This window comes from Lepidochelys kempii, chromosome 3 (assembly GCF_965140265.1).
Source record: "Lepidochelys kempii isolate rLepKem1 chromosome 3, rLepKem1.hap2, whole genome shotgun sequence".
Lineage (NCBI taxonomy): Eukaryota > Metazoa > Chordata > Testudines > Cheloniidae > Lepidochelys > Lepidochelys kempii.
The window spans coordinates 1,062,963-1,087,608 of NC_133258.1; the positions used below are offsets into that span (position 1 = coordinate 1,062,963).

General features: G+C 53.4%; 1 protein-coding gene and 1 pseudogene across 2 annotated transcripts in view; one reads left to right on the plus strand and one right to left on the minus strand.

The window, feature by feature from the left end:
* Positions 1-62: 62 nt before the first annotated feature.
* LOC140908232 (uncharacterized) lies at positions 63-2,300 on the minus strand (annotated as a pseudogene).
* Positions 2,301-6,074: 3,774 nt separating this feature from the next.
* LOC140908411 (cGMP-dependent protein kinase 1-like) overlaps positions 6,075-24,646 on the plus strand; it is a 56,495-nt gene continuing 37,923 nt past the window's right edge. Inside the window, exons 1-2 of one of the 2 annotated variants that reach the window (XM_073335436.1) lie at positions 6,075-6,190; positions 13,732-13,868. In XM_073335436.1, the coding sequence (XP_073191537.1) occupies positions 13,781-13,868 (88 nt within the window). In that variant the 5' untranslated portion in view covers positions 6,075-6,190; positions 13,732-13,780. The remainder of the gene's footprint in view (positions 6,191-13,731; positions 13,869-24,646) is intronic. The other variant, XM_073335435.1, reaches the window with a different exon arrangement.

Here is a 24,646-nt window from a genome sequence, read left to right on the forward strand (position 1 = left end):
GGGCACCGACCCCCGACCCCCACTCCGGCACCAGCCCCCCGGGCACCGACCCCCGACCCCCACTCCGGCACCAGCCCCCCGGGCACCGACCCCCACTCCGGCACCAGCCCCCCGGGCACCGACCCCCGCTCCGGCACCAGCCCCCCGGGCACCGACCCCCGACCCGGCACCAGCCCCCCGGGCACCGACCCCCGACCCCCACTCCGGCACCAGCCCCCCGGGCACCGACCCCCGACCCGGCACCAGCCCCCCGGGCACCGACCCCCGCTCCGGCACCAGCCCCCCGGGCACCGACCCCCGACCCGGCACCAGCCCCCCGGGCACCGACCCCCGACCCGGCACCAGCCCCCCGGGCACCGACCCCCGGTCCGGCACCAGCCCCCCGGGCACCGACCCCCACTCCGGCACCAGCCCCCCGGGCACCGACCCCCGACCCCCACTCCGGCACCAGCCCCCCGGGCACCGACCCCCGACCCGGCACCAGCCCCCCGGGCACCGACCCCCGACCCGGCACCAGCCCCCCGGGCACCGACCCCCGCTCCGGCACCAGCCCCCCGGGCACCGACCCCCGCTCCGGCACCAGCCCCCCGGGCACCGACCCCCGACCCGGCACCAGCCCCCCGGGCACCGACCCCCGACCCGGCACCAGCCCCCCGGGCACCGACCCCCGACCCGGCACCAGCCCCCCGGGCACCGACCCCCGCTCCGGCACCAGCCCCCCGGGGAACCTACGGCCCTGCCCCCCGGTACCGCCGCCCGCTGGCTGAGTCAGGACCGGCCTGAGCCCCACAAGCTCCCGCCTGCAGCTACCGAGCCCCGCCCCTGGCCCCGCCCATTCCCTGCCTAGCCCCGCCTCTGGCCCCGCCCATTCCCTGCCTAGCCCCGCCCCCGCCTCCAATCCCGTCCGCTGCTCAGAGCCCCGCCCCCCGCCGCACCAGCCCGGACTCCCCGCCCCAGCACGTGACAGGAGCGGGCGGGATCACGTGATGGGGGCGGGGCGGATGCTCTAGGCTGGGGGCGGGGCGCGGATGGTGACGGCCCCCCCCTCCCCCGGCCGAGGATAGCGCTGGGGTCACCCCCCCCAGCCTAGGCCCCCCCCGGCCTGGCCCCCCCAAAACTGCACCCCCCTGGGACTGCCCTGGCCTGTGGCCCCCCCCGCCGAGGATAGCGCTGGGGTCACCCCCCCAGCCTAGGCCCCCCCCGGCCTGGCCCCCCCGAGGACTGCCCCGGCCTGTGGCCCCCCGCGGCTGAGGATAGCGCTGGGGTCACCCCCCCAGCCTAGGCCCCCCCCGGCCTGGCCCCCCCCAAAACTGCACCCCCCTGGGACTGCCCTGGCCTGTGGCCCCCCGCGGCTGAGGATAGCGCTGGGGTCACCCCCCCCAGCCTAGGCCCCCCCCGGCCTGGCCCCCCGGAGGACTGCACCCCCCCGGGACTGCCCCGGCCTGTGGCCCCCCGCGGCTGAGGATAGCGCTGGGGTCACCCCCCCCAGCCTAGGCCCCCCCCGGCCTGGCCCCCCTGGGACTGCCCCGGCCTGTGGCCCCCCCCCGCCGAGGATAGTGCTGGGGTCACCCCCCCCAGCCTAGGCCCCCCCCGGCCTGGCCCCTCCCGGGACTGCCCCGGCCTGTGGCCCCCCGCAGCTGAGGATAGCGCTGGGGTCACCCCCCCCAGCCTAGGCCCCCCCCGGCCTGGCCCCTCCCGGGACTGCCCTGGCCTGTGGCCCCCCGCGGCTGAGGATAGCGCTGGGGTTGACCCCCCCGCCCCGGCCTTTTGCAGACATAGCCCAGGTGCACCGTGCGTGGGCTCTGGCCGTGGGTTCACGGGGGCCCTGCACCAGGCTCGAGTCTCACACACGCGTGCAACACGAGGTGTGTAAATTCCCCCATTGTTCTTTGTGGCCCCCTCGCAAGGAGCCCAGGAAAGCTCAGGGGCGTGTGTGGGGGGAGGTGATGGTGCCCGTGTAACCTTAACTCTGCCCAGCGTGAGCTTACCCAGCACAGCTGTGAGCTGCAGGGTCCCTGGCATTCTCCAGGTCTAGACCATCAACTGACAGCTCTGGTGAGAAAAATCCATCTCCCCTGGTGCAGACAGCACTGTGCCGAGGGGGGCTTCTCCCGCCTCTCGCGGACGGGGGTGGGTGACGCCAGCAGGAGGCGCTCTCCCATCCGTCTCGCAGGAGTGTCTTTGCTGAAGCCTAGCGGCAGAGTTTCAAGTGTCAGCCTGCCCTTATAATCTGCCAGCCTCAGGGAGGTTTCTGGGGCTTTGGTGGGAATGCTGACACAGAGGGAGCCCAGCGCCTGCATCCAGCCCTCAGAACCAAGGCCCTGGAGGGAAAAGGCTCTGGATCCAATTCCCCACCCCCAGGAACCAGCCTTTCTTTAATGTGGATGTCCTGGCCTGCTGCTTGACAGGTCCTTGGCATTCCCATCTGCTGTGTTTGTCCCCTGGCTAGCTGCTGAGAGGAGCTCCCAGCACAGACCCTTGTTGTACGTACGACCCTTGTTGTACGCCAGGCTATTCCTGCGCTGCAGTGCCTGGGTGTGGAGGTACAAGCTCAAATCCTGCTCTGCCCCAGCCCTGCAGAGTGGCTGGGACGGGGCAAAGCTACGAGCTGGCCCTGCCCAGCATGGGGCTGCCTTCTCCTTTGGATCCCTCCTCTGAGGACCAAATATCCTACTTCACCTTCCCTGTGTCACAGGGCAGGCCTGGCAGCCAGGAGGTGGGGCCGTGAAGCTGTCTATGGAGGCACAAAGGTCCTGGCTGATAAGAGACTTGTTTATCTAGGATCTTGTGCCCAGTTTCCAAAAGGAACCTTCTGTGTGAAAGCAAGTCCTCTGCCTTCCAACTCCCTTTGTGAGTCCCAGCCCCGGGCAGGGCATTTCCAAATTCAAACCAATCCCTCTCCCTGCCCTCTGGGCCTCACTTCCCCTCCCCTTTTCTATTTCTAACTCTTCTCCATCACTTCCTGTCTCTACAGTGTTGCTGTCAGCTGCTAGCCAGCTGCTGTGTTCCACCCAGAGGTGGCTACATTTCTCTGGCGGGTGAGTAATTGTATATATCCTACAGTCTGCAAAGCACTTGGGGATCCCAGGCACTGTATAGCTGGGGGGATTATTATGCCTCCCACAGCCACTGTTTTCTGTTCTCTCAAGCCACCCACCTCGCTGAGGAGTTTGAGAGCTGGCATCGAGGAACTTATTCCTCTGAAGTTAGACTGGAGTCCATGGGTAGGGCCCCTACCAAATTAATGGTCCACTTTGGTCAATTTCAGGGTCATAGGTTTTTAAAAGTTGTAAATTTCATGATTTCAGCTGTTTAAATCTGAAATGTCACAGTGTTGTAACTGTCGGGGTCCTGACCCAGAAAGGAGTTGTGGGAGGGTCGCAAGGTTATTGTAGCGGGGGTTGCGGTTCTGCTACCCTTACTTCTGCCCTGCTGCTGGCGGGGCGCTGCCTTCAGAGCTGGGTGTGTGGCCAACAGCCACCGCTCTCCCGCCGCCCAGCTCTGAAGGCAGTGCAGAAGTAAGGGTGGCAATACCGTGACCACCCTCCTGCAGCCCCCTTTTGGGTCAGGTCCCCCAATTTGAGAAACACTTGTTTTCCCTGTGGCCCCCCCTGTGAAATCTGTACAGTATAGGGTGAAAGCACACAAAAGACCAGATTTCGTGGTCTATGACGTGATTTTCACAGCCGTGAATTTGGTAGGGCCCTGCCCGTGGGCCTGCCCGTTTCCCTGTGTTTGAATTCCCTGCCATTATTCCCATCAGTACCCTGTCCAGTCTGTCTCCTCTTTCTAGAGGGTTGCATCCCACTTGGCCCCATGGGATTACCATCCACACTGAGGGGATCCTAGGCCCAGACTGGGGAGAGGGGGTGGAGCTGCACTTATGTGCAGAGCTATGGGTTAAAGCAATTCATCATGACAGACGGCAAGGCATGGTGGCCTGTAACTGCAGCTGGGGGAGCACTGCAGGTCCCTATCACCCAGCAGGGGTGGACTGAGCCCTCCAGGGCAGCTGCTAATGCGCCTCTGGAGACAGAGCCTGCAGTGACACTGGCTGGAAGGAGAAGTAAAGGGCTCCCCCATGCTCATGCTCCAGGGCAGAGTAGAGCAGCTCTGAGGAAGGCCATTTCTGTCCAGGAGACAGTGTGGCAGTTAGCTTCTTGTGGGGCGGGGGTGGTGCTATCACATAAGAATGGCCATACTGGGTCAGACCAAAGGTCCATCTAGCCCAGTGTCCTGTCTTCCAACAGTGGCCAGTGCCAGGTGCCCCGGAGGGAATGAACAGAACAGGGAATCATCAAATGATCCATCCCCTGTCGCTCGTTCCCAGCTTCTGGCAAACAGAGGCTAGGGACACCATCCCTGCCCATCCTGGCTAATAGCCATTGATGGACCTATCCTCTGTGAACTTATCCAGTTCTTTTTTGAACCCTGTTATAGTCTTGGCCTTCATAACATCCCTGGCAAAGAGTTCCACAGGTTGACAGTGCATTGTGTGAAGTACTTTCCTATGTTTGTTTTAAACCTGCTGCCTGTCAATTTCATTGGGCGACCCCTAGTTTGTGTGTGATGTGAATAGTAAATAACACTTCGCTATTCACCTTCTCCACCCTAGTCATGATTTTATAAACCTCTGTCATATCCCCACTTAGTCGTCTCTTTTCCAAGCTGAACGGCTCTAATGTTTGGAGTCTCTCCTCGTATGGAAGCTGTTTCATACCCTGATCATCTTTGCTGCCCTTCTTTGAACCTTTTCCAGTTCCACTGTATTGTTTTTGAGATGGGGTGATCACGTCTGCGTGCAGTATTCAAGGTGTGGGCATCCCATGGATTTAGATAGCGGCATTAGGATATTGTCTGTCTTCTTAGCTGTCCCTTTCCTAATAGTTTCTAAAGTATTCTTAGCCTTTTTGACCGCTGCTGCGCATTGAGCTGAAATTTTCAGAGAACTATTCACTGTGACCCCCAGATCTCTTTCCTGGGTGTTACCAGCTAATTTCAACCCCGTCACTATGTGTATGGTTGGGATTATGTTTCCAATGTGCATTTCTTTGCCATTTTGTTGCCCGGTCACCCAGGTTTCAGAGTAACAGCCGTGTTAGTCTGTATTCGCAAAAAGAACAGGAGGACTGGTGGCACCTTAGAGACTAACCCATTTATTTGAGCATGAGCTTTCGTGAGCTGCATCTGATGAAGTGAGCTGTAGCTCACGAAAGCTCATGCTCAAATAAATTGGTTAGTCTCTAAGGTGCCACAAGTCCTCCTTTTCTTTTCACCCAGTTTTGTGACTCTAACTCCTTGCACTCAGCTGTGGACTTAACTATCTTAAACAACTTTGTATCGTCTGCAAACTTTGCCACCTCCCTGTTCACCCCCTGTTCCAGCTCATTTATGACTATGTTGAACAGGACTGGTCCTGGTACAGACCCCTGGGACCTGCTATTTACCTCTCTCCAGTTACCGATCCAGGAGAGGACCTTCCCTCTCACCCCATGACTCCTTAGTTACCTTAAGAGCCTTTGGTGCGGGACCTTGTCAAAGGCTTTCTGAAAGTCCAAATAGTTCCTAAAAACATTACAGGAAATTCCTACTTCATCCCCATGCTATTCCCTGAGGCCCCAGTGCCAATCTGCACTATCCCCTGCGGGATCCGTAGCACACCGAGCAGCTGTGATGTGAAGTCAAAACGCCCCTTCGGCTTCTTGAGAAAGAACCGCTGGCCCATGTAGCCAGGAAGAGGCAGTGTGGCTTAGGGGTTGGAGCATGGGGAACTGGGAGTCAGGACCCTAGGATGTTCTTACTGTGTCCCCCCACCCCAAAAAAACCCTTCTCAGCCTCAGTTTCCCCACCTGCTCTGCTCCCCCCCGCGGGCTGTGAGACTTGGCTGGCTGTGTGCTAAGTGCTGGCAGTGCTGGGCTGAGGCAGATGAGCCAGTTATCCTGCCAGCCCCCAGCGAGGAGGATCGCACATGAGTCAGAGCCTGGCTCTTCCCTCTGCCAGCATGTGGGAGGGAGGAGAGGCAGCAGACAGGGCTTGGCTGGGGAGATGCACCTGAGGGAGGGTTTGGCTTGGACCGCCCATGGTTAATGTGTCATCAGGCGGGGCGGGCTGCCTCCAAGGGGCCCTGCGGCTAGGCTGGAGGCCAGGGAGCCCCACCAGAGAGTGAGGAGCGGAGCGTGGCTGGGCACAGGTAGGTCGGCTCTGCGCCAGGGGACAGAGTCAGGGATGTGGGGGGAAGGAGTCTGGCTCTGCATGGCAAGGGGAGCTGGGGGCTCCTGCAGCCAGTGATTCTGGGGGAGGAGAGTGCAGTCATTTCAGTCTGATTGCTGCGAGTGCAGAGGAGCAGCTGCCAGCTTGCGTGTGTGGGGGGTGGGGGATAGTCCGGACCCTGGCACCAGTGGGTGCTTGTGTGTGGGGGGGGAGGGCGCCTGCATGTAAGATCTAGGGAGCAGTGGGGGGGTCAGTCTAGGGAGATGGGAGGGGCACCTGGGCATGTCTTGGCATGGGTGTAGACACGTGTCATCTGTGTCTCTGGTGCCAGGCTGGTGTCCCTGGCCCCAGCAGGCCCCGCATGGGAGCCCTGCGCAGGGCACTACTTCTGCAGGCGTTTCCTTCCCGCTCACCCTCCCTTGCTGACTTTTGCCTTGGAAGGAGCTGGCCCCTTGCTGGGCTCACCTGGTGGCTCCACAGGCCCCACCCCCAGTAGGACTCGCTGTGCTGTGCTCAGCACCGGCAGGGCTGGGGGTAGAGCCCCAACCGTGCCCTCTCCTCCCTGAGCACCCCCAGGGCAGAGAGGGTGTCTGGGAGCCGGTGTGACGTGGGCAGGACAGTGAGGGCAGCTCTGGCTGTGCAGGAGCCGGCCTGGGCCCAGCCCTCACCCCTGGCTGCCCGGCGGGCCTGGCTGGGAGGAGCAGGAGCCAGGCTGGGAGATGTCTGAGCAGGGACCCCCAGGCCCAGCTGCCCACCCAGTGCAGCTGGGAGCTGTGCACAGCAGACACAGCTCAGGGCCTGGAGGGACGAGCTTTCCAGCTTTGAATGAAACCTCCTGTAAAGCAAGTGCCTCATCCTGGGGGCATCCGGGGTCTCCCGGGACCCGCCAAGCTGCACATGGCCTCTCCGGTCCCCATCAGCCACACACAACCCTGGTCAACTGCCACTCAACCCTGGCCAGGACTGTCTGCTCCAGGGCCAGCAGCAAACCTCCTTTGGTCCCAGCTCCACTGCACCGCAGGCTCCAGTCACTGCTCCCAGTGCCTTGAAATCCAGATCCCCAGGCCAGGTGGGCACAAGTTGAGCATCGGGTTGGAGCCCTGCCCAGCACCAGCAAGAGACCTGCCCCAGCGCCGTTCCCAGAGCAGCCAGGCTGGGTGGAGGCACTTGACGGGAACCCCCCTGGCCTTGGGTAATTGTTAACCACTGACACCCATTGCCGGCCAGATGTGGTCCAGTGTCAGATGTTAGGGGGCTTATTCCTTCACTCACTTACTTCCCTGGTCCTCGCATGAACAGAGAACAACAATACCCAAAGTCCAAAGGTGCAAACAATTCAATGTTTATTGGGGTGAACTTCCAGCAAGAATGATTCCAGTTTCCTTCCTTAGTGTCCCCCTTCCCAGCTCTGACACCACAGAGCCTTACACCTGTGTCCCTGTTCCCATTCCCCCCTTAGCAAAACATGATTCCAATTTCCCCACCCCCATTCCGTTCCCATTCCCCTACCTCACTTCCTGATTGACTGCAGACTATGTAGTAAAACTTGAGTTCTGCTTAGCTATACCTTAACCAATCATTTTCCTGAAATTACCTAACCAGTCCTAACATATTGTAACATGATTAGCTAACCCATTATATCCCACCACCTTAATTAGTTTACACCCAGCAAAATTAATTATACAGCAGACAGGAACAATCACAGAACCAGACAGAGACCATGCAAATAAACAACAACAAAGTGGAAACTATAATGACAAAACAATACAGAAGTGAGGATTTCACAGCTACATCTATAAAGACATAAGGGTTTCCCAGCTGTGTCTACTGATAACAGAAAACTATCAAACTAAATGGTCCCCCGGCGCTGTGCTGCTCGCTGGCTATGCAGACCTTGTGTGGGGGGCTCTGTGCCCCCCCAGGCCCCTCATCTCCAGACCCTCCAGCACTGGGCCATCCCATGGCAGGTGTGCAGGAGGGGTCCCAAGACAGACATGGGGCAGGCAGTGTGGGGCAGCCGGCATGGGGCAGGGGTCCTGAGGCAGATGTGGGGCAGACATCCCAGAGCAGGTGGGGGGCACCGTGGGGTGGGTGTGGGGCCAGCAGACAGTGCCTGCAGCAGGGGAACAGCTGAGAGAGCTGAGGCTGGAAGGGCCGGGAAGGGCTATTCCTGGCCATGTGGGGAGCCAGGGAGTGAGGCCACTTCAGAGGCAGGGCAGACTCAGACAGGGGGATCAGGACTTGGCCAGGGGGTGTGGAGCTCAGGCTGGGGCTGGGCAATGGGGCTTAAATAGGAGGGATCATGGATCAGGCAGGGGGCTGGGTGGCCTTGGGCAGGGGGCTGGGGGGCAATGGGGCACAGGGCTCGGGGAGGGAGCTGGGGGGGCATGGGGCTCAGGCTGGGGGGGCCATGGGGCACAGAGCTTGGGCAGGAGGCTGGGTGGCCGTGGGGCTCGGGCTGGGGGGGCCATGGAGCACAGGACTTGGGCAGGAGGCTGGGTGGCCATAGGGCTCGGGCTGAGGGGGCCATGGAGCACAGGGCTCGGACAGGGGGCTGGGACACAGAGTCTCTGTCTCTGGCTGCCTCAATCGTTTAAACTCCTCAGTGATCTCGGGCACATGGGTCACGTGCCCTGCAATGCTGTGTCCTCTGCAGCCTCCATCACAACAGCCCCCCATGGACCGCCCCGTCCCTGGTAAAGGAGTGGTACTTACTAGTAGTACTTACTGTCCTTACTAGTGTCAATGCCACCACAGGAACATTTAATATGACCACAGTATAATTAAATTTAACATCCCTGTGGTGGGAAGAACACCTCAACAGCTCAGCACTGTGGCCTTTAATTTCAGAAAGGGGAACTACACAAAAATGAGGGGGTTAGTGAAAGAGAAATTAAAAGGTACAGTGACTAGAGTGAAATCCCTGCAAGCTGCATGGACACTTTTCAAAGACTCAACTTAAATGTACACTCCAAATTAAAAAACATAGTAAAAGAACCAAAAAAGAGCCACCGTGGTTAAACAACGAAGTAAAAGAAGCAGTGAGAGGCAAAAAGGCATTCTTTAAAAAGTGTAAGTTAAATCCTAGTGAGGAAAATAGAAAGGAGCATAAACTCCGGCAAAGGAAGTGTAAAAATATAATTATGAAGGCCAAAAAAGAATTTGAAGAACAGTTAGCCAAAGACTCAAAAACTAACAGCAAAATGTTTTTAAGAACACCAGAAGCAGGAAGCCTGGTAAACAACCAGTGGGCCACTGGACGATGGAGATGCTAAAGGAGTACTCAAAGATGATAAGGCCATTGCAGAGAAGCTAACTGAATTCTTTGCATCTGTCTTCATGGCTGAGGATGTGAGGGAGGTTCCCAAACCTGAGCCATTCTTTTTACATGACAGATCAGAGGAACTGTCGCAGACTGACATGTCGTTAGAGGAGGTTTTGGAACAAATGGATAAACTAAACAGTAATAAGTCACCAGGACCAGGTGGGATTCACCCAAGAGTTCTGAAGGAACTCAAATGTGAAATTGCAGAACTACTAACTGGTTTGTAACCTGTCCTTTAAATCAGCTTCTTTACCACATGACTGGAGGAGAGCTAATTTTTCACTAAGAGGGTGGTGAAACACTGGAATGCGTTACCTAGGGAGGTGGTAGAATCTCCTTCCTTAGAGGTTTTTAAGGTCAGGCTTGACAAAGCCCTGGCTGGGATGATTTAACTGGGAATTGGTCCTGCTTTGAGCAGGGGGTTGGACTAGATGACCTTCTGGGGTCCCTTCCAACCCTGATATTCTATGATTCTATGATTCTAATGTAATGCCAGTTTTTAAAAAGGGCTCCAGAGGTGATCCCAGCAATTACAGGCCTGCATGCCTCACTTCAGTACCAGGCAAAACTGGTTGAAACTATAGTAGAGAAGAGAACTGTCAGACACAGAGATGAACACCATTTGTTGGGGAAGAGTTAACACGGCCAGGGCCAGATTTCCACTTAGACATAATAGGCACGTGCCTAGGGCCACTGGCATTCTAGGGTTGCCCCACCTCTATAAAGTTGTGCAACACCAAGCATAGGTGCCAGCTTTCCCCGACGCCGATGGGTGCTCACCCCCCCACCCCAACTCCAGTCTTTCCCTGCCCTTGCTCTGCCCCCATTCCAACCTCTTCCCCAAAGTCCCTGCCCCAACTCTGCCCCCTCCCTGCCCTGATTGGACTCTTTCCCCAAATCCCTGCCTCAGCCCCGCCTCTTCCCCGAGCGTGCCACGTTCCCTCTCCTCCCCCCTCCCTCCCTCCCAGTGCTTGCCGTGCAAAACAGATGTTTCGCGGCGCAAGCGCTGGGAGCTAGGGGGAAAAGGTGGGCACTCGGTGTGCTTGGGGGAGGAGGCAAAGGTGGAGCAGAGGCAGAAGTGAGCTGGGGCGGGGGGAGCTGACGGTGGGTGCAGAGCACCCACCAATTTTTCCCCATGGGTGCTCCAGCCCTGGAGCACCCATGAGTCGGCAGCTATGACACGAAGGTCAGTTGTAGGCGGGGGGAGGGGATGCTACTGAAGATGCTGTACCTAGGGGTGCGTAAGGTGTAAATCTGGCCCTGAACACAGCTTTTATAAAGGGAAATCACGCCTCACCAATCTACTAGAATTCTTTGAGGGGGTCAGCAAGCATGTGGACAAGGGGGATCCAGTGGATATAATGTACTTAGGTTTTCAGAAAGCCCTTGACAACGTCCATTACCAAAGGCTCTTAAGCAAAGTAAGCTGTCATGGGATAAGAGGGAAGGTTCTCTCATGGATCAGTAACTGGTTAAAGGACAGGAAACAAAGAGTAGGAATAAATGGTGTTTTCAGAATGGAGAGAGGTAAATAGTGGGGTCCCCCAGTGCTCTGAACTGGGACCTGTGCTGTTCATTGTGATGGGTTCCCCCCAGAATGCCACCTGGAACTGGGGTACCACTGAGCCCTCTGACCCACCAGCCTGGGCTCCCTCTCACACTGTGCTGCTGTGACAAGCTGCAAAGCCTTCCAGCCTGCACTTTCACCAGCATTCACACAGGTAGGGACACACCCAGCTGCAGTTACATGCAGGCTCTCTAACCACCAGCTTTCCAGCTTGGGACCCTGGAGCAGTACCGTCCTGCCCTGGTCCAATCTGGCCAGTATACGGGTTTAATACCAGTCCACCTCTCCCTCAATGTAAAGAGGACCATGCACACTTGTGGAAACCAAGCTGAGATTTTCCCCAGACACCTTAGTCAAACACACACTGGTTTGGATTAAAACATAAAATAAGTTTATTAACTACAAGAAGATAGATTTTAAGTGATTATAAGTGATAGCAAACAGATCAAAGCAGATTACCTAGTAAATAAACAAAACCACAAACTGAGCTTAAGACACTGGATAGGTAGGAGATGAATTAGCAAATTCTCACCCTGAGTGAAAAGAATCTGCCATCTGTTTAAGGCACAAGCTGCCTTTGCTTTGCAAGCTTGGGTGTCCCAGGTTTTCATACACAGGCTAGAAATACCTTTAGCCTGGGACCATCACTTCCCCCAGTTCAGTCTTTGTTCCTGTGGTATTTCCAGGTGTGGTGTTGTAGGGAGAGTGAGGTACCATCATGATGTCATTGTCCCCCTTTTATATCTTCTTCCCACGCAGTGGAAAGCTCTTTTGCTGTGACCCGGGTCAAATAGATCCCATTGTGCAGTGCTGTCTCCGAGAGGTTTCTATTGTACACAGTTCCTGGGGAATCCTTGTGCTTGTGCATTTCCTCCATGAGCCATTCACATTGTTTGGCCTTTTTACTGTTGTACCTGAAAGGCTGCTTGTGGGTGTTTTCAACCTCACAACAGGTTCCAGTAACACCTACAGAGCCCAACTTCATAACGTCACACACGACCGCTAGCACACACAATCCAACGAGATATTACTGTCTAACAGATCAAGACTTTTAGAATGATACCTCACAAGGCACACTGTGTGCAAAACACATCCTAATTATCTGACAGTGGAGAATAAGGGGGTGCCAGGATCTCACAACCATACTCATAAATGGTCTGGAAGAAGGGGTAAACAGTGAGGTGGCAAAATTTGCAAAAGATATGACACTACTCCAGATAGTTAAGCCCAAAGCAGACTGTGAAGAGCTACAAAGGAATCTCACAAAACTGGGTGAGTGGGCAACAAGATAGCGGATGAAATTCAGTGTTTATAAATGCAAAGTAATGCACATTGGAAAACATAATTCCAACTCTACATATAAAATGATGGGGTCTAAATTAGCTGTTACCACTCAAGAAAGAGATCTCGGAGTCACTGTGGATACTTCTCTGAAAATATCCACTCAGTGTACAGTGGCAGTCAAAAAAGCAAACAGGATGCTGGGAACCATTAGGAAAGGGATAGATAATAAGACAGAAAATATCATGTTGCCTCTATATAAATCCATGGTATGCTCACATCTTGAATACTGCATTGCCCCATCTCAAAAAAGAGATATTGGAATTGGAAAAGGTTCAGAAAAGGGCAACAAAAATGATCAGGGGTCTGGAACGGCTTCCGTATGAGGAGAGATTAATAAGACTGGGACTGTTCAGCTTGGAAAAGAGATGACTAAGGGGGGATAGGATAGAGGTCTATAAAATCATGAGTGGTATAGAGAAATTAAATAAGGAAGTGTGATTTACTCCTCCTTAAAACACAAAAACTAGGGGTCACCTAATGAAATTAATAGGCAGCAGGTTTAAAACAAAGGAAGCATTTTTTCACACAATGCACTATCAACCTGTGGAACTCCTTGCCAGAAGATGTTGTGAAGGCCAAGGGCTAGATTAGTGGTCACCAACCCGTCAATCGTGATCGACTGGTCGATCCTGGAGCCTCTGCCAGTCGATCGCGATCTCCAGGGTGCTAAAAGTCCGGCAGCACAGCGGGGCTCAGGCAGGCTACCTCCCTGCCCTGGCCCCACGCTGCTCCTGGAAGCGGCTGGCTGCTGGCATGTTTCTGTGGCCCTGTCAGCAGCCAGCCAGTGCCACACAGTAGGGCTCTCACTCATTTACTTCAGGGTTGCTTAGCTAAGGTGTGGATCCAAGAATTCGTCCCCATGTATGTGTGGTAGGGATGTATCACAATTAGGAGATGGGTAAGAAGTTACGGCACATAAAGCAAAGAGAATGTGGGCAGTTGGTAAGATTTGATGAACCAGCTGTGTGACTCAGTTTCCCCACTCCCCAGGTACTGCTGCCAGCCCCTGGGGGTGAAGCATTAATTCCTGCTCTGGGATAGGAGGTGTGAGCTGCTGGGATCTCTAGGAGATTCTGTTCGGGTTCCTGATCCCCCCTGGCAGTTTCAGCAGGACTTGGGATTCTCCGTCCCATGGGTGGCGTTGCCATGTGGCAGGATCCAGGCAGAGACAGCTGCCATGCCATGCCGAGGTTCCCTGGGTGTATGTGCGGCTGGCCGTGACTAGGCCAGGGAGGGTAGGATTTGCTCCGTCCTGCTAGTGCATGTCCCTGTCTGTCTCCAACAGCCCGAGGACGGCGTGGGACAGCTGCCCAGCCCCTGCCCCAGGCTGGGAGATGGACTACCAGGTGCGAGAGCGGTGGCTGCAGGAGGAGCGGGAGTATCTGCAGAGCATGGCGAAGCAGAGGGGCTCGCAGGAGCAGGGTAAGGGGGATGGGGCGCCCGCCGGGGGGGTGGGCACATGGCTTTCCCTGCACCCTGGGGGGGTGGGCACATGGCTTTCCCTGTACCCCAGGGGGGCAGGCATGTGGCTTTCCCTGCCCCTCAGTGTACCAGATATAGACTGACTACAGGGCTTATCTCTGAGCCATAGGCGCCGACTCCATGGGTGCTCCAGGGCTGGAGGACCCACAGGGAAAAGTTAGTGGGTGCCCTGCACCCACCGGCAGCCAAACTTCCCTTACCTCCACCCCAGCTCACCTCTGCCTCCTCCCAGCCTGCTGCATCCCCGCTCCTCCGCCAAGCACTTCCCACTGCTAAACAGCTGTTTTGTGGCATAACAAGCTGTGGGAGGGAGGGGGAGGAGTGGGAATGCGGCACGCTCAGGGGAGGAGGTGAGGAAGAGGTGGGGCCGGGGCGGGGATTTGGGGAAGGGGTTGGAATGGGTGCGGGACAGGGGGTGGAGTCAGGCGGAGCCGGGGCAGAGGGGGTCGAGCACCCACCGGCGCCGGGAGAAGTTGGCGCCTATGCTCTGAGCAAGGTACCCCCTGGCTGGGTTCATCACTGGGCCCTGCCATGCTTGGCCTGGTCTGGCTGAGGTTCCTTTACTAGGTATTTTGCACATAGCGCTGCCTAATGGCTGAACAGTGAAACACAGTGTGACATTCGATTCCCTCTGAGCCATTGGCAAGTGTCTTCCAACAGTCGTGGAAGACGGCAGAGATTCCAGAGGACTGGAGGGGGGCAAATCTAGTGCCCATCTATAAAAAGGGAAATAAGGACAACCCAGGGAATTACAGACCAGTCAGCTTAACTTCTGTACCCGGAAAGATAATGGAGCAAACAATTAAGCCATCAATTTGCAAACATCTAGAAGATAATGAGGTGATAAATAACAGTCCGCATGGATTTGTCAAACCAATCTGAGAGCTTTCTTTGACAGGGTAACAAGCCTTGTGGATAGGGGGGAAGTGGTAGACATGGTCGATCTTGACTTTAGTAAAGCTTTTGATACTGTCTCGCATGACCTGCTCATAAACAAACTAGGGAAATACAACCTAGGTGGAGCTACTATAAGGTGGGTGCAAAACTGATTGTAAAACCGTTCCCAGAGAGTAGTTATCAGTGGTTCACAGTCATGCTGGAAGGGCATAACGAGTGGGGTCCTGCAGGGATCAGTTCTGGGTCCGGTTCTGTTCAATATCTTCATCAATGATTTAAATAATGGCATAGAGAGTACATGTGTAAAGTTTGCGGACGATACTAAGCTGGGAGGGGTTGCAAGTGCTTTGGAGAATAGGATTAAAATTCAAACTGATCTGGACAACCTGGAGAAATGGTCTGAAGTTAATAGGATGAAATTCAACAAGGACAAATGCAAAGTACTCCACTTAGGAAGAAACAATCAGTTGCACACGTACAAAATGGGAAATGACAGTCTAGGAAGGAGTACTGCGGAAAGGGATCTGGGGGTCATAGCGGATCACAAGCTATATATGGGTCAACAGTATAACACTGTTTCAGAAAAAGAAAACATCATTCTGGGATGTATTAGCAGGAGTGTTGTAACCAAGACATGAGAAGTAATTCTTCCGCTCTACTCCATGCTGATTAGGCCTCAACTGTGTCTATTGTGTCCAGTTCTGGGCGCCACATTTCAGGAAGGGTGTGGACAAATTGGAGAAAGTTCAGAGAAGAGCAACAGAAATGATTAAAGGTCTACAAAACATGACATAAGAACGGCCATACTGGGTCAGACCAAGGGCCCATCTATCCCAGTGTCCTGTCTTCCCACAGTGGCCAATGCCAGGTGCCCCAGAGGGAATGAACAGAACAGGGAATCACCAAGTGATCCATCCTCTGTCGCTCATTCCCAGCTTCTGGCAAACGGAGTCTACGGACACCATCCCTGCCCATCCTGGCTAATAGCCATTGTTGGACCTATCCTCCATAAACTTATCTAAGTTCTTTTTCGAATGCTGTTATGGTGTTGGGCTTCACAACATCCCCTGGCAAGGAGTTCCACAGGTTGACAGTGCGTTGTGTGAGCTATGAGGGAAGACTGAAAAAATTGGGTTTGTTTAGTCTGGGGAAGAGACTCACTCACTTTCACCAGGCTGGGGCAGGGGGGTTGGGGTACAGGAGGAGGTGCAGGGTGTGGGCTCTGGGAGGGAGTTTGGGTGCAGGAGGCAGTGCAGGCTCTGGGAGGGAGTTTGGGTGCGGGATGGGGTGAGGGGGTGTGGGCTCTGGGCTGGCAGTTTGGGAGGGGGTAAGGGGTGCAGGGTGCTGGGCTGGAGCAGAGAGGTGGGGTGTGGGAGGGAGTGAGGGGGGCACTTACCTTGGGCAGCACTTACCTTGGGCAGCTCCCAAAAGCGACCGGCACATCTCTCTGGCAGCGGCTCCTAGGTGAGGGGCCGGAGGTCTCCATGTGCTGCCCCTGCCCTCCGGCACTGCCCCCGCAGCTCCCATTGGCCGCAGTTCCCACCCAGTGGGAGCTGTGGAGTCAGCACTCAGGCTGGGGGCCACGTGTGGAGACCCCCTGCCCCCTCCCCTGCCCGGGCCGCAGGGATGCGCTGGCCACTTTTGGGAGCGCGGACCCAAGGTCCCCGCTCCTCCCCCTCCCTCCCATCAGCTGTTCCCTGGTGTGAAGGAGGCTCCGGGAGTGAGGGGAGGAGTTGATCAGCTGGGCCTGTGGACTCCCTGCAGACCCCCTGTGGACCCCCTGCAGTACCCCAGCTTGAGAAACACTGGTCTAGATAATACTTGGTCCTGCCATGAGGCAGGGGACCGGAGTAAGAGACCTCTCGAGGTTCCTCCAGTCCTGTGGTTCTGTGACCACCTCCTCTGAGTTCTCCATTTCCCACACCCTCACTGCAACGGACCCTGGGGATCCAAGCCCTGTGTTCAGTACAGCCAGGGGTTCGTCAGAGTGCGAGGGGGATGGGCACAGCGCCTCTGGCCCGGGAGCTGACAGAGTTGACAGGAGCTCTCAGCCCCCCACCGCAGGAGCTGGGCTGGAGGTGGGATCCAGGGACCACGTTTGCTGTAGCCCAAGGTTCGCAATTGCCAGGGTCTCCTGTCGTTCTGCTCGTGCGCTGCCTGGGGAGTTCCATGCTGATCAGTCTGTGAGGAGTCTCCGAATCATGCTGGGTTTCTAAGTGCACGGAGCGATCCCGTAACAACTGGGTCGTCTGGCTGCCCATAGGTTCAACGGCTGGCTGGGGTTGGTCTAAATCCTCGAGTCGTCATGGTGTTCTGCCTCCGCCATCTGTAGGGCTTGCTGGTTACTTGTTCTTTCCGACCCCGACGGCAGGTGCCGATGGTTTCTGTGGCGCCCTCCGGCCGGTCTCGATCCCACAGGCTCTGGGCACCGAGTTCTTTTTATTTTGTGATAGTTGGGGCTCTCCAGCCGTTTCCTTCATCCAGTTTGACATGAACGTGGCCACTAGCTTCTGTCCCCGCAGGTCTCTGAGTGACGCCTTAGGCGCTGACTTCCCCTTTCTCCCCGGCCCCACCCCCACTCCACCCCTTCCGTCAGGTCCCTGCCCCGCCTCTTCCCATCCCTGCCCTGTCTCCATTCCAACCCCTCCCCCAAAGTCCCCACCCCAACTGCGCTCCCTCCCTGCCCCATTCCAACTCCTTCCCCAAATCCCTGCCCCGGCCCCGCCTCCTCCCCTGAGCACACCATGTGTCCCCCCCCGTGCCCCCCGGAGCGTGCTAACGCTGCCAGACAGCTGTTTGGCAGTGGCCTGGCAGGAAGCGCTGGGAGGTAGGTGGAGAAGCAGGGATGCAGTCCGCTCAGGGGAGGAGGAGGAGGTGGGGCGGGTGGTGAGGGGAGCTTGGCTGCCAGTGCGTGCAGAGCACCCACTAATTTTTCCCTGTAGGTGCTGCAGCCTCAGAGCACCCACGGAGTCAGCGCCTATGAATGACGCCTGTTGTAAAAGTGTCCACAAGCTCCTGTAGCTGTTTTATCTGATTTGGCTGCTCTCTTCGTGTCTGGGCACTTTGTGGGTAGGAACAGTATTTCCCAGTTGTCTTCCCATCAGGAGTTGTGCTGGACTGTATCCAGTAGCTGCTCTTGGTGTTTATCTGTAGCTCAGAAGAGCAAGGAAGGGATCTTCCTGCTGTGGGTTTTCTTGGCTGTCTGCACAGCTCTCTCAGCCTCTCCATTCGCTTGTGGGTAACGTGGGTTGCTAGTAATATGATCAAAGTCATATTTTGTTCCGAATGACTTAAATTCCACTGCAGTGAGTTGTGGTCCGTTGTCCATCACCAAAGTGAGCAAAAGTGCACTTCACTTTCTCGGTCTCACTGCAAAATGTTACGTCTTTCAAGTACATTATCCCTATGGACCTGGGAAACTAGTCCATGGTGACCCAGTAATGATGTCTTCTGAATCTGCATAAATCTGCAGCTAGTCCCTTCCCAGGTCTGTCTGGCAGAGGTGTTGTCATTAAGGGTTCTTTGTGTTGTGCTGGTCTCATTTCTCAAATGATCACATGCAGATATTTTGTTCTTAACGTCCTTGCTGATGGCCGGCCCCTGCACTGACTGGTTGGCCCTTTCATGGCATTTAGCTAACCCATGATGTCCTTCATGGAGGAGGTTTAGGATTTCCTCTCTCATTTCGTTTGGAGTTACAATGCAACCCCCTTTAATCATGAATCCATCTGACTCACTCAATTGTCCACACACCACAAAGGAGTCTCTTGTCACTTCCTTAGTGTCCTTTAAACACGTAAGCTGGTCACTCCACTGTAACTTAGAACTTCCTGAAGTTGCGTGTCTGTCAGGGTTACTTTTTGTCTCTGAAGTCATCACTTTTCTCTCACTGGTCTGTATGGGTCCGCGGCATCCGTGTACCCCTCTAAGTCATCTTCCAGCTCATGGTTATTTGAGTGCGATGCTTGGCTCCAGGACAGAGTGTATGTACTACCAGATTGTTCCCAGGAACATATTGAGCAACTGGATTAAATCACATTAACCTTAGCAAGAGACATTGGCATGTCAGTGGTGCTTGATCTGGGTCTTTTCTGTTGATGAGGGTTACAAGTGTTGACTTGAATTTATGGGCTAGTTTATTACATCTCGCCACTGATCTGACCAGAAAATATTTAGGTTCTCATCCCAACTCAGGCTACAGGGTTAGAAAACACAGAAAGTTCAATGTCGTGAGATCACCCTCGGGTTGTGTGGCAAGGATACATATCCTGAGGACAATACCAAATTGATAAGATCTTTATTAAAATGAATGAAAAAAACAATAAACACTATTAAACACAGAGTCACAAAGAAGTAATGCAATTCTGTGACCCTGATGGTAACATCTCTATTCTAAAAGACTACTTAAACTAGCAAACTTACCACCTTCCCTGAAGTCCTGTAGTGGGAGACAGGACCAGCCTGGTCTCTGGCATGCCTGATGAATTCGATGGTCTGGGGATTAGGTTTGAGTGTTGAGTAGCGAGGCTGTGTTGCAAAGCTGAGCTGATAGCTTGATAGAAGATAGGAAAGAGCACCCTGTCCTGCATGGGTGTTTGCCCTCTTATAGGGTCCTGGTACTGCCTTAATCAAGGCCCAATCTACCATGCCCAAATCTTATTTCCTCACCCAGATCAATCTTTGGGTGCACTTACTCTATAGATTAACATATTATGACATATATTCATACGTGTGAGGATATAGATATTCAGGCCTGTCTGTAAAGGCCTAGACTCTAAGAATTTAGGTGTATTCTTATCACTTGGCTAGTGATAGAGGTATAAAAGAAAGAATCAAAACCACTGTCTGCCAGTGTAAGGGCCTTCTTTCCCTGTGACAGTTTGTGGCCCTGTGCTTAGGCTCAGGCCTTAGGCTAAGCAGCAGAGGCAGCCATAAGCTGGGAAGCGACTGGTCACATCCTCACATTCCAAACTAGTCACATTGAAATAAGGTGCTATTGGGCTGTTAGGCACTATCAGGACAGGATTGTATTCCTATCGCCTCCAGAGAAAGGGAAGTGCCTAGAAAATGTAAAAGGAAACTTAGTTTGATAGCATCCTGTCTGGCAAGAACTCACTTATCAATAGCTGGGATGTGAAATCCTCACTTCTGTGTTGTTTTGTCATTATAGTTCCCACTTTGCTGTTGTTTGTCTGTATAATCTCTGTCTGGTTCTGTGATTGTTCCTGTCTGCTGCATAATTAATTTTGCTGGGTGTAAACTAATTGAGGTGGTGGGATATAATGGGTTAGCTAATCATGTTACAATATGTTAGGATTGGTTAGTTAAATTTCAGGAAAATGATTGGTTAAGGTATAGCTAAGCAGAACTCAAGTTTTACTATATAATCTGTAGTCAATGAGGAAGTGACTGGGTGTGGGTGTGGGTGGACATGGGCATGTGGGTGAGGGAGATGGGAACAGGGAATGGGGGTAAGAAAATTGGAATCATGTTTTGCTAAAGGGGGAAATGGGAACAGGGAATGGGAGTAAGGAAGCTGGAATCATGTTTGGCTAAGGGTAGTAATGGGAACAGGGACACAGGTGTAAGGCTCTGTGGTGTCAGAGCTGGGAAGGAGGATATTAAGGAAGGAAACTGGAATCATGCTTGCTGGAAGTTCACCCCAATAAACATCGAATTGTTTGCACCTTTGGACTTCGGGTATTGTTGCTCTCTGTTCATGCGAGAAGGACCAGGGAAGTAAGTGGGTGAAGGAATAAGCCCCCTAACACGTGTTAATATAAATTATCTCATGCCCAAAACCATTACCCTTGGCCTAACTTACTACTTCCATGTTCTGCTCTGTGCCCTGCAGTTACTGGTCTGTGTCGGTCTGTTCCAGACCTACGATAAACATACTCAGTTCTTTGTTTGGTTCCCCATTCAGTTCCCCAAGGTCAAGAGGAGCAACCGGTCAGCCATTTATCTATGCCAAAGGTTACAAACACTCATTCTGACTTGCTCTAGCTAATCATACGGGCCTGTAGGTTGCTTGCCTTACAGCCGACTATTATGAATAACCATGAATAATTATTACGAATAACATATACTGGAATTTGGCATAAACAAAACCCAAGAAAGTAATATGATCAATCAAACTAGTGAAGAAAACACATTATGCAATATAGCAAGCTAGCAAACTGGCCTTATGGGCTACGCAATCAGCTTATGGTCTGTTATGTTATCGTGATACATCTTGACTTTAGCAAAGCTTTTGATACGGTCTCCCACAGTATTCTTCCAGCAAGTTAAAAAAGTATGGATTGGATGAATGGACTATTAGGTGAATAGAAAGCTGGCTAGATCGTCGGGCTCAACGCGTAGTGATCAATGGCTCAATGTCTAGGGGGCCACTGGTATCAAGCGGAGTGCCCCAGGGGTCAGTCCTGGGGCCAGTTTTGTTCAACATCTTTATTAATGATCTGGATGAAGGGATGGATTGCACCCTCAGCAAGTTCACAGATGACACTAAGCTGTGGGGAGAGGTAGGGATAGGGTCCAGAGGGACCTAGACAAATTGGAGGATTGGGCCAAAAGAAATCTGATGAGGTTCAACAAGGACAAGTGCAGAGTCCTGCACATAGGACGGAAGAATCCCATGTACCACTACAGACTAGGGACCGAATGGCTCGGCAGCAGTTCTGCAGAAAAGGACCTGGGGATTACAGTGGATGAGAAGCTAGATATGAATCAGCAGTGTGCCTTTGTTGCCAATGTCAAAGTTTGACTCAGACTCACAATTTATCAGACCACTCTGTTTTATTAGCAAAGCTGCTCTGCTAATACATTTAGAAGTGAGCCCCCCGAGTGGGGCTTGTGTCTCTTAATTTATACAGTTTTTTGGAGAACAAGTTACAGAGAAGTTACAGACAAAAGAAGAAAAAGATTTTAGTCACCACCCTTCGAGATCCCTGAGACCAGTCACGTATCTTCAATTACCTGCCACCTTTAACAATCTCCTTTAACAGCTTCCAGTTAACCTAACTAATTGCCCTTCACACCTTCCATTTTGATGCCTGCTTCTTAGATGTGCTGGGTCTATCTTAATTGCTTCTCCATTCAAAAGCTAACTGTCCCTATGTGTGCTCCCTCAGATACTTTGTAACATGTTTTGGCCTGCCCTCTCATATACTATGTATCCAGCATGTCCCCTTATACAACGTTATACTTATACAATGTTATACTTCCACAATCCCCCCTTTTGGTCATGGCTACGCCCATGACCAATGACTTACTGGATTCCATACATCAATTGTTCTTTCTCATTACTTTCACTGGTGACATTTAACAACATTAGATTAGCACTCTGGTTAGGGGTAACCTGATGGATGGTGTGTCTTGTGCAGTTTTGGATACAACAAGAAATCAATTGAAAACACACAAAGATTATTTTTCAGAGTAGCAGCCGTGTTAGTCTGTATTCGCAAAAAGAAAAGGAGTACTTGTGGCACCTTAGAGACTAACCAATTTATTTGAGCATGAGCTTTCGTGAGCTACAGCTCACTTCATCAGATGCATATCGTGGAAACTGCAGCAGACTTTAATATACACACAGAGAATATGAAACAATACCTCCTCCCACCCCACTGTCCTGCTGGTAATAGCTTATCTAAAGTGATCATCAGGTGGGCCATTTCCAGCACAAATCCAGGTTTTCTCACCCTCCACCCCCCCACACAAATTCACTCTCCTGCTGGTGATAGCCCATCCAAAGTGACAACTCTTTACACAATATGCATGACAATCAAGTTGGGCTATTTCCTGCACAAATCCAGGTTTTCTCACATCCCCTCCACCCCCATACACACACAAACTCACTCCAAATAGGATAGTCAGGATTCCTTGAAACAACCAGTTTCCCAGACTAGAGAAATTGAATAAATTACTTATCCATTTCCACAAGGAACTTGGTTCTTCGTGGGGAAGGTATGCAATTTGCTCCAGATGGCTAGCACGATTTATTACCTCATTAGTATTATCAGGTATGTATACACAGCTTTCTGTTCCAATTAGAGCACAGGTCCCTCCTTTGGCTGCCAGTATTATATCTAATGCCCCACGGTTTTGGAGGGCCACTTGTCGGACCGCTCCCGCTTCTTTGGCTAGAGCTTTTAAGCTCTCTCCTGTTTCATTGGCCATGATCTCAACCACCGCTTGTAACCTTAAAAGCCTTTTTGTATGGGGGATTACCCCCCCCTACTGGGACTAAAGAAATGCCAACAGCTTCTTCCCAAGTTAGGGGGCTTATGTTATCCACATACCATTTAGCATCTGGCAAGTCCCTCCTTTTTCACCTGAAATTACGGAGGCAATTTCGCGAGAGGGATTGAAGCACCCGGAATTGTGGGAAAAGCTGAGCAGGATAACAGATACCTGACCAATTTGCTGGTAACACAGTGTAAGCATTTTCCCCACAAACCCAATGATGTCCCATTAAAGCTGGGAATGGTTGACTGCAACCCTTTGACATGTAAGAATTTACAAAGGAGGAATAGTATAACCCAAAGGGCACAGGATGATTTTCACTGGGAGAAGAGGTAGCATTCACATGACATTTGTAGATGGTGCTGTTTTTCTCAGGGAGGCTGTAGAGGGAGCAAGAGATTGAATCTTTGGTTTGATCCCAGGTTGAGAGGAAGTTTATCTTTCCATACCCGGTTTGCCACTCTCCAACCTTGTTTGAATAGTCCCATACGCCATGGGACACGATGTATTGGAGACAGCTGCTCCTCCCTAGATTCAGCCCTGTCCCATTACGCACCCAGTACCAGTGGCCCTTTCCTTTCACCACACTTATAAGTTTAGGAACATATGTTTTTCCCAGCCCCCAAGTGTCATTTTCCTTCCATGTCCTTTTAAGTGGATAGGGTTCTCCAGCAAGCTCTGAGGAATTCACAGGGATTGCCATGGTGGGGATACTAGCTTGTGAGTGAGCTGGGATGTGGCTGCAGACCCAGCAATTAGAAATATTCAGGATCTGGGCTATCTGCACTGTTGTTGGATGAAAGAATTGTCACTGTCACTCTGGATTCCCCAGACCCTCAGGACACAGGAGCTGAGGATTAAGCTTCTCAAAGGACACATGTTGGAAGCAGGACCCTTTCTGGTTCCGACAACCCCTTTCGAGGGAACCGCAGTCACAGTTTTACGTCCACCCGGCAGCAGGCGCTAGGCTCACTGCTGCTTCTTGTTTGTTGGGTCCTGCTGTCTGCTTACCCTCTGCTTCTGGCAACCCTTACGAGAGCGCAGATTGTAAGGTATTGCAGGCTGTTCCTCTTTGTCTTCTGGGGTTGAAGCTGGTTCGGCGTGGTCTTGCAGAGGTGCTTGGTCCCCGTGAGGTGGCGCTGGCTTACACTGTGAGGCGTGGATCCGTGCAGCGATGCCGGATAATTTCACTGCTGTCTGGGTGGTGAGCAGTACCTGGTACGGACCCTTCCACCGGGGTTCCAAGGCGGGCTTCTGAAGGTGGTGCCGCAGGCAGACCCAATCACCAGGCTCGGGTGTGACATTGCAGCAGAGGTGGGTTCCCTCGGCCAAGCTGCTCCCACCTGCGAATGGAAGGAGCTCACCGCTTGCATTAACCCTTTGCAGTACTGGAGGAGCATGCTGTGAGTTAGGTTTAGGTCTGGGGCTGGGGTAATAGTAGCCATTGTTCGCATAGGGCCTCCCATGATGATTTCAAATGGACTCAATTTGTGTCTCTGGGATGGGGATGACCGAATTTCCATAAGGGCCAGTGGTAAAGCAGCTGGCCAGTTTAACCCTGTGGAACTACAGATTTT